The sequence below is a fragment of the Galleria mellonella genome, unplaced genomic scaffold (genome assembly GCF_026898425.1).
Source record: "Galleria mellonella isolate WM207_F2 unplaced genomic scaffold, CSIRO_AGI_GalMel_v1 utg96, whole genome shotgun sequence".
NCBI classification, from domain to species: domain Eukaryota; kingdom Metazoa; phylum Arthropoda; class Insecta; order Lepidoptera; family Pyralidae; genus Galleria; species Galleria mellonella.
The window spans coordinates 1,393,301-1,407,638 of NW_026442179.1; the positions used below are offsets into that span (position 1 = coordinate 1,393,301).

General features: G+C 33.3%; 1 protein-coding gene across 1 annotated transcript in view; it reads left to right on the forward strand.

Annotated features, from left to right (window-relative positions):
* The first annotated feature begins 393 nt into the window (after positions 1-393).
* Positions 394-14,338, forward strand: part of LOC113514889 (phospholipid-transporting ATPase VA) — a 70,550-nt gene continuing 56,605 nt past the window's right edge. The window contains exon 1 of the mRNA XM_052902743.1: positions 394-1,656. Within this exon, the coding sequence (XP_052758703.1) occupies positions 845-1,656 (812 nt within the window). The 5' untranslated portion in view covers positions 394-844. The remainder of the gene's footprint in view (positions 1,657-14,338) is intronic.

Consider the following 14,338-nt stretch of genomic DNA (forward strand, 5'->3'; position numbering starts at 1 on the left):
TAAAAAATAACGTTTAAAATTTTATGTTTTACATGAGTCCCATTATTCCTATCTTAAATTACTAAAATAATGATACAGTATACGTTATACATAGATTTAGTATAACATATTACATATATTATATGTGTTTGCTTAAAGTCATTCGATCGTATAAAATATATGTTAATAACGAATGAAAATAGTACTAATAGTTGTAGATCGTAAGTCATGAAGCCCATTCTACATTATAGATATTTTTTTTATAGTCGCTCCTTGTTCTTAGCTAAGAGTTCTTAATAGTCGTTATTGGCTTGCTGTCAATAATATCAGTGTCAGTTGTACACAGACATATGTTTTATATTTAGTTTTGTACCGTTGTCATATATATGTCACTTTGACTATTCTCGATTTGGTAGTTCCGCTCGCTGCCGCTTTGTTATGTTCGTGTTGTATCGTCGACGTGTTGGTGTTTTTCGTTTGATTGAGTTGAATATCGTTGTCAGTGTCATCCGGTCGACTTCGCTTATTTTGAGTTTTGACTTTTATTAGTTTTATTTGCTATTGTATACGTAAATGACTGATTATAGCGTGACCGTCAATTAAGATTAAATTTTATATTAAAACTACTTAGAGAAAAAATGATTTCCAATATACTTAGATCCCAAATTATAACAGTGTTTTGTGTTAGTTAGTTTAGAAGGAATAACCGTGATGTGTGCAAGAGTGAACAGGTGACTTTAAACCATATGTTTCGATTTTTAGGCCATTCTTTTAATCTTAACGAAACAAACGGTGAAGCGATTAAATCATCAGAAGTTTTAAATGAAAGGAAACAGCGAAACGACAATTTTTCAAATGAATAAAAATGTCAACAGAAGGAAGCGGCGAAACTCCCTCAACAGTGCCAAGTTTGCCCGGAGCACCGGAGCAAACATATTTATTCCCCAAAGCAAAGGGACATTCCAGATCTATAAGTCATGGAGGGACACCGATGCTTGCCGGAAACCCGGCGGTAGCGCGTCCACTCAAGTCTGCGTTACGCGGCCACCAAAGAGCTCTGTCTCATGGTCAGATAGTAGAAGGGCCACGTGCGGCGTCTGGACCAGGTCACAGCCGCACCGGTAGCCGCACAGACTTTATCCTACCACCAGGCCACCGGGAACCAACGCCGGCCAGTGCCCAGCCACGCTTAGGTTCGGTTCGCGCGCACCACTCTCGTCAAGCCTCCCGTTCTGACTCGATTTACACAATTCGTCGAAGTTCTGTAGTTGGGCCATGGCGGCGCGCGTTTTTTTGGCTCCTACGTCGACAACAGCCTGCTGTTGATAATCGACTACTTATAGTTACTCCTAACCACTTAGTGCCTGACAAAACTCCTCCAAAAGACCACCCAAATGGACACAGATGTGATAATAAAATCAGGACTACAAAATATACACTACTATCATTCTTACCAAAGAACTTATTTGAACAGTTCCATAGGATTGCAAATGTGTACTTCATTTTCATAGTGTTATTGAACTGGGTGCCAGCAATCAGTGCATTTGGCAAGGAGGTTGCGATGCTGCCCGTGTTGTTTGTGCTTGGGGTGACTGCCATTAAGGATTTGTTTGAAGACCGCCGCAGACATCTATCTGATAAAAGGATCAACAACTCATTCTGTAGAGTTTATAAAAAGTAAGTACATCATTACATTTTATATTGTTAAAATATTAAAATCAGTATTCTCAGTACAGGATAGGAGTCTCCCTATCCACTTCCATTTATTTTAACTAAAAACTAAAATTGTCTAAACAAAAATAGCCCTACTCAACAGCCGGAACCATATATCTTTAAACATTATATGCTATGTCAGTTCGCCTAATCAGTTTTTCTGAATGAAAATGAAATTTTAATATTCTTATTTTAATTCATTACTCATTTTTAGATTTAACTTAAATTTAATTATAATATTTTTTTGTCTATCATATTAGTAGATAATGTTATATATATACATTGAATATACAGGAATTTTAATATATTAAATGAAATAATCTTTAAATGTTTATATAAATATTGTTTTAAGTGCGTGTTTAAAAAAGATAATTAAGAGCAATGTTTTTTATACAATTTTGTATATATACAATTTGAATTAAATCAAGTTTTAAGAATGTGTATTTGCTTATCAAGAAATTTTGAGTACAGAATCATGTACCCATAGTTTGCTCACCAAATTATTATATGTGACATAGTCTAGACAACAATAACTTAATTTGAAAAATATATTATTGTATAAATACCTAAATAAAAAGAGTTTAAGAGAACCAACCAACACAAAACAAATATTGTTTAAAAAATTATTTAAATGTATGATAAGAACATTTTTTTTTATCAGATAAGCATTTTAGGACAAATTACACTGTCAATATATCTAGGTAGACTAAAATGTTGAATAGATTAGAACAAAATAATCTAAGATTTTATTTTACATTATTTTTAATTTATCTATTTTACAACTAATTAGTATTTTTTTCAATATTATTTTTGGCTAATCCATATTTATACATACATAATAATGTATTAATATTCATAAAATTATATATATAACAGAGAATTATATATAGAAGAGGGAGAGAGAGAGAGAAAGAGAGAGAAACAACTGATGTTCCTCGCAGCTGAACCTATCCATGTGAACTCTTATATCTCATTTCTGTAAAAAATTAAATATCCTTTCCTAATCTCATTAATTCCGGCTGTGTGTTTACCTGTCAGTCAGTTTGTTTTTTAATATTAGAACATGTTTAATTACTCTTTAGAGATTGCTGTCTAGTGATTACACCAACCATTATTGTTTCTTGTAATATTCATTTTTTATATACATAATTTGTGTAGGTAACTATATTTTCAGTCCAGAATAATTATAAAGAGTTTTTATTTTTTTATTCACATTTCTATTGACTAAGTACACTTACCAATCCAAATAGGTATCACAATGAAATCATAATTTCTTTTGGGAGCATTTTTATAACCCTAAATGGGTACAACTCTTAAAAGATACATCAACAACGTACACCTTATAAGATATTCAGGCTATCTCTATTTAACGTCTCATTTAACTAACGACACACTTTCCCCGCAGATTACTTAATAGTTACGCCGTAAATTTTATTTAAGGATGTCGATTTCTAAAATTTTTACTTGTTTGTACAATTAATGTCTCTGAACATTTATTCTATTTAACCACAGTTATCCTATGGTAGATAGCTAACATTTCGTGTTCGGATTAATAAAGCTCGTATTCTAGTTTACATTAGAAGTTTCGGTCCTAATTCGAACAGTCATTACATTTGATGGTAAACCTCAAATCTACCGAAATCGAATGCTTGTGATATTTGAGTAACAGCTGGCATCCTATAACAAATCTCTAACAACGTTAAAAATAATTATGTTAAATATTTCAAAACTCATGCTGTTGAAAAGTTGTTAACATCTCCATTTATAATGACACTGGTATATTTTCCTCTACAAAATACCGCCAAGATCAATCATATTAAAACACCAGTAAATGCTCTATAAATATAAATTCAAAATAATTTAAAACACGCAATCGTGTCTACAAATAATATAGTGAAAAAGCAGTTTGTACACCACAAAATAATGGCGGCTTTATTCGTCTCAAAATTATGGTACCAACGACGGAGTAAGTCCTATCGATTGCAAAAAGAATTGACAATAAATGGATTCAGAATTAGCGATGTAACTGCGTAGTTTAAAAAAAAAACAGACCTTAAAAATGCTACTTAAATACTAATTCATCATATCAGCTGTTAACTGCTGAACATAGGATCTCCATAAGGAGGATTTTGCCAGTGTTGTCACGCTTCGGGTTTTTTAATGGGTGACAATGGAATGGTAACTCCGCCTGCTCTATCGGTATACGCTGGCGGGGCAACAGTGAGGGATGATAGGTAACGATGAAAGCGGATCAGTTAGCTCATTGTGACGAATTCCACTACGATTAATCACGATGGTTTCCAGGGGAAACCACGTGAAGGTCGACCTGACAGGGTATTGCTAGCAATGGGTCAATTAGACCCCATTACTAACAATCCCTTTCCCTTCGCGCTTCGGGTTTGTAAACTTAAATACTACGTATTATTATAAATGTTAAAGTGAGTTTGTTTATTATCTTATAGCACCTTAAGGGCTTAATCAATTACTATAATTTGCTATACGTATACTATATAATATTGAGAAGGATAGACTACTTTTTATTCCGGTGACGCAGATGAAGTCGCAAGTAAAAGCTAGTATATAATGAAATGTCTGAAACTAGGCGGACGTCAACACCTATTAACCGACATTTAAATTATTTTGACAATAGTGATAATTGTGAATGTAATTCCCAAATGCCATAACGCATTAACATAATCAACAAAGCACACGTCCCACTTTACAAATATCATAATACTGTTATTTAGGTAATAATGATTGCTAATAAAACACACTATCAACTATACTGTCAAATGTTATTTAGAAAATTACTTTCTTTATTTTGTAACTTTATAGATGCATATATGTATGAGTCATAATATGTAGTTTTTTGTTTGTTTTAAATTGAACCTTATAACCAACAAATAGAAGGAGAACATTATTTATTCGTTTTGTGGTAACAACCTACATATCTACTAAAAATTATACGAAATATCCTCATTTCATTATCATTTTCTGTAATACTATTTAAAACGGCTGGGGTAATACATCATCGCATGACATGCGGAAGTTTTAAATAACTAATAAAAATGTTAATATTAATCCATATTTATATAAACACAAGTTGCATACTGTTGCGTAGAAATAAAATATAATTTTTATACGCGACTTCGTTCGCATACCCGAGATATGCTTTACTTTGATAAAAAATAACCAATATCATTCTCCATCACATATAGAACAAATAGAATAAACTAGCCACGACTAGTTCAGTGTGATTTAATATATAAATATATATATATATATATATATATTAATTAAGATATAAGCAGCACAAATCTTCGCGTTTATAACAGTAGTAGAATTAGTCACATAATGGCTAGTAAAGATATATCTCAAAGGCAGGGCTGACATAATTTAATTGCTAACGCGATCAAAGTTTATAGATACAATTTTATAACTTATTTTAAACAAAACAGAAAAACCAGTGTCGTCTAATTTTTTTTTTTTTATTATTGTTTAAAACAATTTGTAATTAATTGCTAATCCAGTTTTCTAATATAATCCATTATGAAGTCACGTCAAAGTTGGTTGTTTTTTTTTTTTTGTTGAACAAAATCTGTTATTTTGTAACACTGTCACTTTCTCTATAACTGAATGACGACATTCCAATTATTACTACGGAGTACCTTTTTAACCAACATCTAAAAAAAGGAGCTTCTCAAGTCATCTAATCTTTTTTCCATCACTTTCTTTTATACAACTTGTAGCGGCAACGAGGGTTCACCTGAAGGAAAGTTGTACGCAATTACATCACTAATTCTAAATAAAATTTTATAATTCTTTTTGCAAACGATTCGTTTTACTCCAGTAATTGAAACTGCTGTTTTTTTTTTTTTGTGGAGCAAAAAACTTCCTGTTGCAAAACGAAATGTAAAATGCAAACACGTTATTTTCAATCTAATAAGACATTCTGGACGTTCATTGACTGTGTGGGTTCACGATTGAAATCGCTTCTTTGGAGAAAATTTGTTTGTTTTACTTAATTTACTGTTTTTTTTTGGTCTTACAGACCATGCATTGACACTAACCATGCATTTGGTTTTGGAAGACCCATGCTTATACGATATTGATGGTAAAGAAAAAGATCATCATCTATTTGGATATCGTCTATATCGATCATATATCTATACTCATTTCGATCGAGTGCTTCATTTTGATATTATATTAGAGAACCTATATTTAATATAACTGGTACTGGGCCTATATACATATACTATAAGTACAATATATAGATATTACCATATATTGCCCACCCATACATGCTTGTTTATTTTTTTCTAATTAACATTCCCTTTTTTTTTCATTCTAATTAAGACCCCTTGCATGTCATAGTTGACCGCAATAAATTGATATTGTCTATATTGTATAATATTAGTCTAATTATATGCTCATAATATATGAATATATCAAGTATTGCTTTATTTTTCCTCTAGTCAATAATGCACCGCCTACTTATTTCTCGGTTTGTCCAATGGTTGACTGACAGAGAACATTGTCCGGTGTTAAGTCCGCTAAATATACATAGAATTTTACTGTGCATTAAAGTTTAAATAAATAAATAAAAAAATATTGACCACTTTGTTATAGAAAAATCTATTTATTCTAATTTTCATTCTTACTAATATAAATATGAAGTTAGCTTGTTTGTTTGTTATTTCCCGATGCCTATTAGCTTAAGTGATCGTCATTAAATTTGGTGCATAAATAATAGTCGTATTTAAGATGGAGTAGGGCATAGGTTATTTTAATTCAAATTTTTAACCCAGTCACAGAATATACTTTTTGCAATATCCAATTCATTGAGTTTGCAACATTCATGTCTCTGTTATATAGAGCAGACATAGATTACGTAACTTCACGTCAGCAACTTGGTGTACAAAAAAGTCCTTTGTCTGTGAGAATCTACTATGTATTGAGTTACTGACTAATGTTTTTACATTTACTAAACTCAAGCCATTTACTAGATTGTGGATACTCTTGAAATCGGTAACACAGTTGTCACAGACACAACACGGCTCTTCTCGGCGTGTTCGCGTCGAAACAATGGATAAATAGACAAATCTTCGGATATTGTGAAAATGTTTAACGAGTATTGTACACACAATCGTGTCCTAGTTAGTATAATAGGCTATATTTATGCATGTTATAAACTAAGACAGTATCTGAACTGGCCATTTGTAAGCTTACTCGTGTAAAATTCTGAACACAGGGAGGGAGGGGAGAGTTATTGTCAGTAGTGGGGAGTAGCGACCCTTTTGCTAACAATATAGCTTGTAAGGGTAACGCGGTCCCCCATGGAAACCATCGTGGTTAATTTTAGGTGATTTCGTCACGATGGGCTAACTGTCCTGTCTTCATCCACACCTATCACCCTCACTGGTGCCCCGCCAGCGTATACCGATAGCACAGGCGTGGTTACCATTTAATTTTTAGCCATTAAAAGAATTACTTATACGAGTATTTTATGGTTTGTGTGAAAATATAGTTTAATTATTAATTTTTTAAGTGACATCCAAATAAAAGAGATTGTCGATTGTAAATATATTACACGATTATGTACGATTATATCGCCAATTCTGAAACGATTTTCACGCTTCTTTTTACTTCCGTGTTGGCTTCGTTTTCATTTTGTAACGATTGACTTTTTTTTTTGTACAGCAATACACTTTTTCTTACAGAACAATAATACCACACAAATATACCATACCATAATTTCTTTTCAACTTGGTGTTTAATTTTTAATTGTGTAATAGACTTAATTTTTTATCCTTATCTTTCGACACCCTGCTATTTTTAGTAATGAAAAGGAATGGAGAAATATTGCGCTGTGTAAACCAATTTAGTCCTCCAACAACATTCTTATATTAATAGAATTAAAAATAAAGTATGTCGTATTTCTTTATATATAATTAAAGCTATTTCTAACCTTAAATTAACGATGATGGAATTGTAAGCTGTAATTTTTTTTAATTATTCTGTTTTACCATGGAGACCCAGTTTTTATTTTTGAAACCATACATTAATAATAGCGATTGCCATTGCGTTTTAATAAATGAGGACAAGGGTTCGAATTCGGCTGAGCTAAATTAGGAAACGAAATTGTCCGAATTAGGTGTATGTTCAGAGTTGTGTCATCAGGTCACCAAATGTTTATGCTTCATTATCATAGATATATCTTTTGTTATCCTAGTTCGATCTTTCATTAGAGTTAGTGTTCATTAATTTATGTAATATTTTCAATATGAGTTTCTGATACTAACTTTTTTATCATCATGACATAGCAATAGAATTGTAGTGTCCAATATTCTAGTATTTCCACTAATATAAAGTCTAGCGTGTTCTATTTCACCGAATCGTGTGTAAATTTTTCATATTTTTCCACTTAGTAATAGTCCACTGTACTAGTTTAGGTCTCGACCATTGGGAGTCATAAGCATCACTCGTCACGCAAAGCAACAACGTGTACCTAACCTATACGGTTGGTTTTACTCATGGGATTGTACATAATAGTGTTTTGTCCGCACACTAATTTATTCAACTTGATTGTATTTTGATAACTAGTGTAGAGGTGCCGATGCGATGTGCGTGATAATCTTTCCAAGTAATTGATTTCAATGTTTAATATTGTTTATACAGTAAATATTAGGCGGGGAAATTGGTTGGGAATATTTTAAATGGTGCAGGTGCGCTGTGATCGATGATTGTAATCTTTGAAGTATTTGAAAGGTCGAACGTGGATGCCGCCCTCGAACTTTATCGGTTTACCCTGATTCGTAGTTAGTTCTGATTGATTAAAGGTTCTCAAGGTCTGTCGACGATATACTGCACAATGCATAAAGGCCCTTTCGGGTGAATCCACCCTTACAATACTGTCAGAATCGATAGTGTTGCAATTATGTATGAAATTGTTGTATAGGGTTAGTCATAAAGCATATACCATCAATCAGAGACCCTGATGTCAGTACACATTAAATTTAATAACTTTCCCTAATTATACAAATATGAAAAAGTTTTTTTTTATGCAACTTAGAATGTCAAACAAACTGACGGCCTATCTGATGGAAAGTGGTAACCGTCACCTATAGACATAAGCAGTACCATGAACATAACAGAATATACTTTTCGCCCATGATACCTCCCATGTGTTGTTATTCCTGAGAACTAAGATGTTATGCCTCTGTACCCTGTAAATTCACTGCCATATCCCACCCTTCAAACTGAAACAGCTATGCAATCAACTGCTTGGGGGGAAAGGGATTGTCAGTTAGATCGGGGTCTAACTGACTTATTGCCAGCAATACACTCCATTAGTTCGATCTCTACGTGGCTCCCATGGAAACCATCGTGGTTAATTCTAGTAAAATTCGTTGATGGCTTAACTGACCTGCTTTCATCGTCATTTATCATCCCGAACTGGTGCCCCGCCAGCGTATACCGATAGCGCAAGCAGGGTTACCACTCTATTATCACCCATTAAAAATGTCTGCTTCGAGGTTGAACCGACACAAACGACTTGTGTACAAAGTCTCAACTTTTTTTTATTTTTGTACCATTGAGGTGGCAAATAAACATACACCCACCTGATGGTAAACGGTTACCGTAGTCTTTGAATGCCTATAATACTAGAGTTATTACGCGCGCTTTGCCGACCCTAAAAAAACTTGAAGAACCTCATGCTGTAGTCTCTTGGGAAAACCTCGGCAGAGAGGTCATTCCATAGCCTGAGTGTTCGTGGGAAAAAACATCTCCAAAATCGCGTTGTATACGACCATCTAGGCTGTAGGGTATGATGGTGAACTCCCTGTCGATGGCGAGCCGTACGATAGTAGAAAGTAACCGTGGCAATCAGATTGAACAATTCCTTTGAGCACAATCCGTTGTACAAGCTGTAAAATACCCAGAGTGAGAAAACTCTCTTAAGACAAGGGTTCGATACCGTTTCTAAGCCTGGGATCATCGACAATTCTCATAGTTCCGTTGTTGCACTGAGTTGAAGGGTTCAAGCTGGTATCTAGGTGCTCCTGTCCATAAGTAACAGCAATCCTCCCTACTATTATTACGTGAATTCATCACACGTTACACCTTTTTACCGCCAGGTCATCTTAAATGGCGACTAAGAAAACAAAGCACAATACACCAATATGAAGATAAGGAAAACTTAAAATCCTGCGTTTCTACATTTCCCAACATTTAGTATATTATATTTAAATATCCCCAAATAATGTTTGGGGATAATTAAAATAAGCAAGATGTATCGTTTGTAGTTAATTATTCACTTAAAGTAGATTTTAGTCACGTCATTAAAAAATAATGGAAATACCGAAAGAAAATTAACTGATACAAATACAATTAAGTTCTGTGAACTTGTTGGGGGTACGACAACCATGAATCATTCATTCATCGAAATCCATTAGTGGTGTACCGTGTAATGATAATACATTAATATTGTAGGGGTGCCCATTACTACTAGTAAATGTTATACGACGAGTGCAAACGAATGTGGTCCCTGCTGCATTATAATAACGTTCAAACATAATAAAATTTATTCAACTAAGCGTGTACCTGATAGTATGAATGTAGGTACCCCGCTTATATGGGTCAGTTCAGTGGTCAAGGCCTTCTCCAGTACCGTACTGAACTACTGACTTACCGGGCAGTTAAGTTTTATGTACGAAGTAGATGGAGTACAAGGAGAAGATAATGCGTATATCATTCCGTACCTACTAAGATAGGTAAGGCCCATGTACTAATAACAGTACCTAGGCACTCTTAAGCTTTTTGACCATCAATTGAATATCTTTTTTCCTGAAAACACCAATAGTACGCAACCGCAGTTAGGCTTTGATGATGTTTTAAGAGGGACGCTGCTGCCCATCCCTCAACCATTTAGTTCCCTTACTTTAGTCGCCTCTTACGACACCCACGGGAAAGGATAAGAAGTGCAAATTTTGAAATAATACCTTAGTTTTCAGAAACGGCAACGCATGAAAAATTACAGTATATCATGAAAAACATCAAACGGCAAAGAAGCTGTGATGATAATAAATAACGTTACTAACGAATAACTAAATTAACAAATGACTAAGAAATAATTTACTGACTTAGCTACTTCAATCGTGACAATATTAAAATGGGTCTACAACGGGTGTAAAGCCTGTCGATTTCAGGTAATATATTTGTTAAAATCGTATAAGAATTGTAGAACGTATCCCGTAAAATACACCCACGCAAAGACGTTTACTTTTTTCTTTATTACACCTTAATAAAGATTAGGTATAAAGTATAACAAACTAATCATATTTACATATGTATCTATAATGTTACAAAATAATGAAAGTAATTTTCTAAATAACATTTGACAGTATAGTTGATAGTGTGTTTTATTAGCAATCATTATTACCTAAATAACAGTATCACGATATTTATAAAGTGGGACGTATGCTTTGTTGATTATGTTAATGCGTTATTTCATTTGGGAATTACATTCACAATTATCAAAGTAATTTCATTGTTGATTAATAGGTGATGACGTGCGTCTAGATTGATCGCCAATTTAGAACTTTCATTTACTCCCACATTTTACCTTGCTTTCTATAGTAATGTTTTTATATTTTATACTACTGTTATACTCTGTAGGACAGAGTACTGAAGAGATACAAAGTTTGTATGGGAGTTTAGTTTCTTATATTATTCTTTCAACTATTTAACTATCTTTTTTCAATACTACATTATTATTATCTTTATTACATTCACACAATCTCCATTTTATTATATTTTATTAGCCAAAGCCCCGTACATACATACCTTCCATAAACATTATCTAAATGACAGTGAAACTCGTATCCGAATCCGTTGCGTGGTTCAGAAGTAAGTAAGCAGAGAAACAGGCAGACACGGTCGGCGACTTTGCTTTATATTATTTAAAGAATTTTCAAAGCGTCGACTATTCAGTAACATTTGACCGTAATTTAAGAATTTTTTTATACGACTTAGAATGGCAAACAAGCTGACGGCCCACCTGATGGAAAGTGGTAACCATCGCCTATAGACATGAGCAGTACCATGAACATAACAGTACACACACAGTTTCGCCCATAATACACCCCCCATGCGTTGCCATTCTTGAGGACTTAGGTGTTATTCCTCTGTACCCTGTAAGTTCACTGCCATATCCCACCCTTCAAACCGAAACACAGCCATGCAAACACAACTGCTTCACAGTAGAAACACGAATGGGACAGAGATACCCAAGAATGTTTCTGCAATTCTGTATATTATACTTACGATGTGAGCATTCTTATTATCAGTATAGAGAGCTTGGCCGGACCAATGAAACTAACCTACACGCTTGCTGCTTATGTTACATTACGATAAAATTGTAGGTCACTTGCTAGCTAAACAATCATAAAGTAACCTTTAAGCCCCGGAAAACAAAGAAGGAAATATTAATTTTATTTTAAAATTTATACAAGAACAAAAATGTGATTTTGAGTTGTGAGTCTTTATATTATACTAGCTATATCCCGCGGTCTCTTACGTGTAAATCAATTATTATATAATGTTAACTACATATGTGCTAAATTAAGATATAACCTGTCTTATGTACTAAATTTCATTCAAATTCGTTTAGTAGTTTTTACATGAAAGAATAACAAACATCCATCCTTCCTTACAAACTTTCGCATTCGTAATATTAATAGAATGTCCGTACACAGTATTTAATCACATTCAAACCAATGTAAAAACTGACATTTAAAATAAATTGGGGTAATATTAAGAAATCACAAAGAATTGTTTGTTCATTTCCCAGTAACAACAAATATATTTGATAACAGTATATTACTTAAGTGATATCGTATTATTAGCAACAACCATGCCTTTTAATACTTAATTATTTTATGATTCACGCATTCATGTGTATCATTAGCATATCTTATCATAAATGAATATAAGATCATTGCAATGGATCCTTTGAAATTGTGCTCTGATGTTTTTATCTTTTTGTGCGTATATGATGGAATTTAAACAATGTAAGCTATGTTAGTTTATAGACATTTTTCATATTTTTTTTTATCAAAACCGATTTGGAATTGTCACGTAACATACCACAAATTAAATGCACACAAATGTTAAACTGAAACTATAACCTCTTTCTTTTAAAAGTTGCTTATAAATTAACCATAATACTAAAGACGACTTCTTTATAAAAACCTGTATTGGTATCAAACACCGGTAGTACAAGTGAACGACCAATTTACAGCTGATGTTGAAATCATGTCATGCGGCAACGGATGCAACGGATGTCTTAGTGCATCATTTCTCTTCAGTTATTACATTAAAGAATTCGTTTTATCTATATTCATGAATCTTCACTTATATTTTTTTTTTAATAAGAGATCATTATTATTATATCAGCCTTTAACTCTCCACTGTTTGGATATAGGCCTCTTCCATAAAGTGGGCAATTGCCACGCTTGGCAGGCGGGTTGGCAACCGCAGTTAGTCGATGTTTTAAAACTGCTGCCAATCCCTCGACTATTACGTTCCCTTAGTCTTCTCTTACGACTCCTTTTTGTTTGTTTGTTGGCCTGTTTGTTGTTTATATGTTTGTTTTAGGATCACGTGAAAACTACTTCACTAATTTAATAAATAATGAAATGGTATTGAAAAACTCTTTAAACTAAATTACTTAGTTATAAATCAAAACATTCAGTCCATTAATCGATTTATACTACTATTGGACATCGGCAGACAATTTTATCGTCGTGTCAATTCAATTATTCATTTGTTTACATTTTCATTATTCTATTGAAACAGATTATAAAAACAAGGATAAGCAAGCAGAAGTAGCAATGGACTGGTCAAGTAGCTCTAAGAACCGACAGTCGATGTGAGGAAAGGTTCTCGAGTCAGGAACCCGTACAAGACACCTTACGGGCAAATGTAGTATAGAACCCATGAAAAGAGTGACGACCTCAAATGCATTGCCGGGAGTGAATGCAGGTAGCTCAGGACCGTTTCTTATGGCTAGTAGTCTATGGTCTCTCCCATAGACTACTAGCCATAAGGAACGGTCCTGAGCTATCCTATGTTTAGCACTGGACAAATAATGGATTACATGATGATATTGATAAATACAAGTTTGTAATAATTTAAACAATTAAACAGACAAATCTGAATTCTAACATATTAAATGGAAACGCTGTTAAATTATAGAAAAAAAATAAATAAAAGGAAGGTCAGCTTCCCACATGTAAAATAAAATTATAGAGTATTTATTCTATTACTATGACTATATGCTGTCATAATACCGGATTAGGGTATACGAAGGTCATTACTAAGATGATATTTTATAGAACATTAAATAAATGGACATAAATAATGTAACAGTGATGTTTTGATAAAAAATAATGTTTATGTAATATAGAAAAAAAATGTTAATACCTGAGACGGCCCTATGCAAATGTTATCTATCTGTAGGCTTGTGTGAATATTTTTTTGAACATAGAAATTACTGTTGTTGTTGTGGATTTGAAGGGTGGAATCGTCTTCGTCATTTAAGCCGTTAACTGTCCACTGCTGAACATAAGCCTTCTTCATAAGG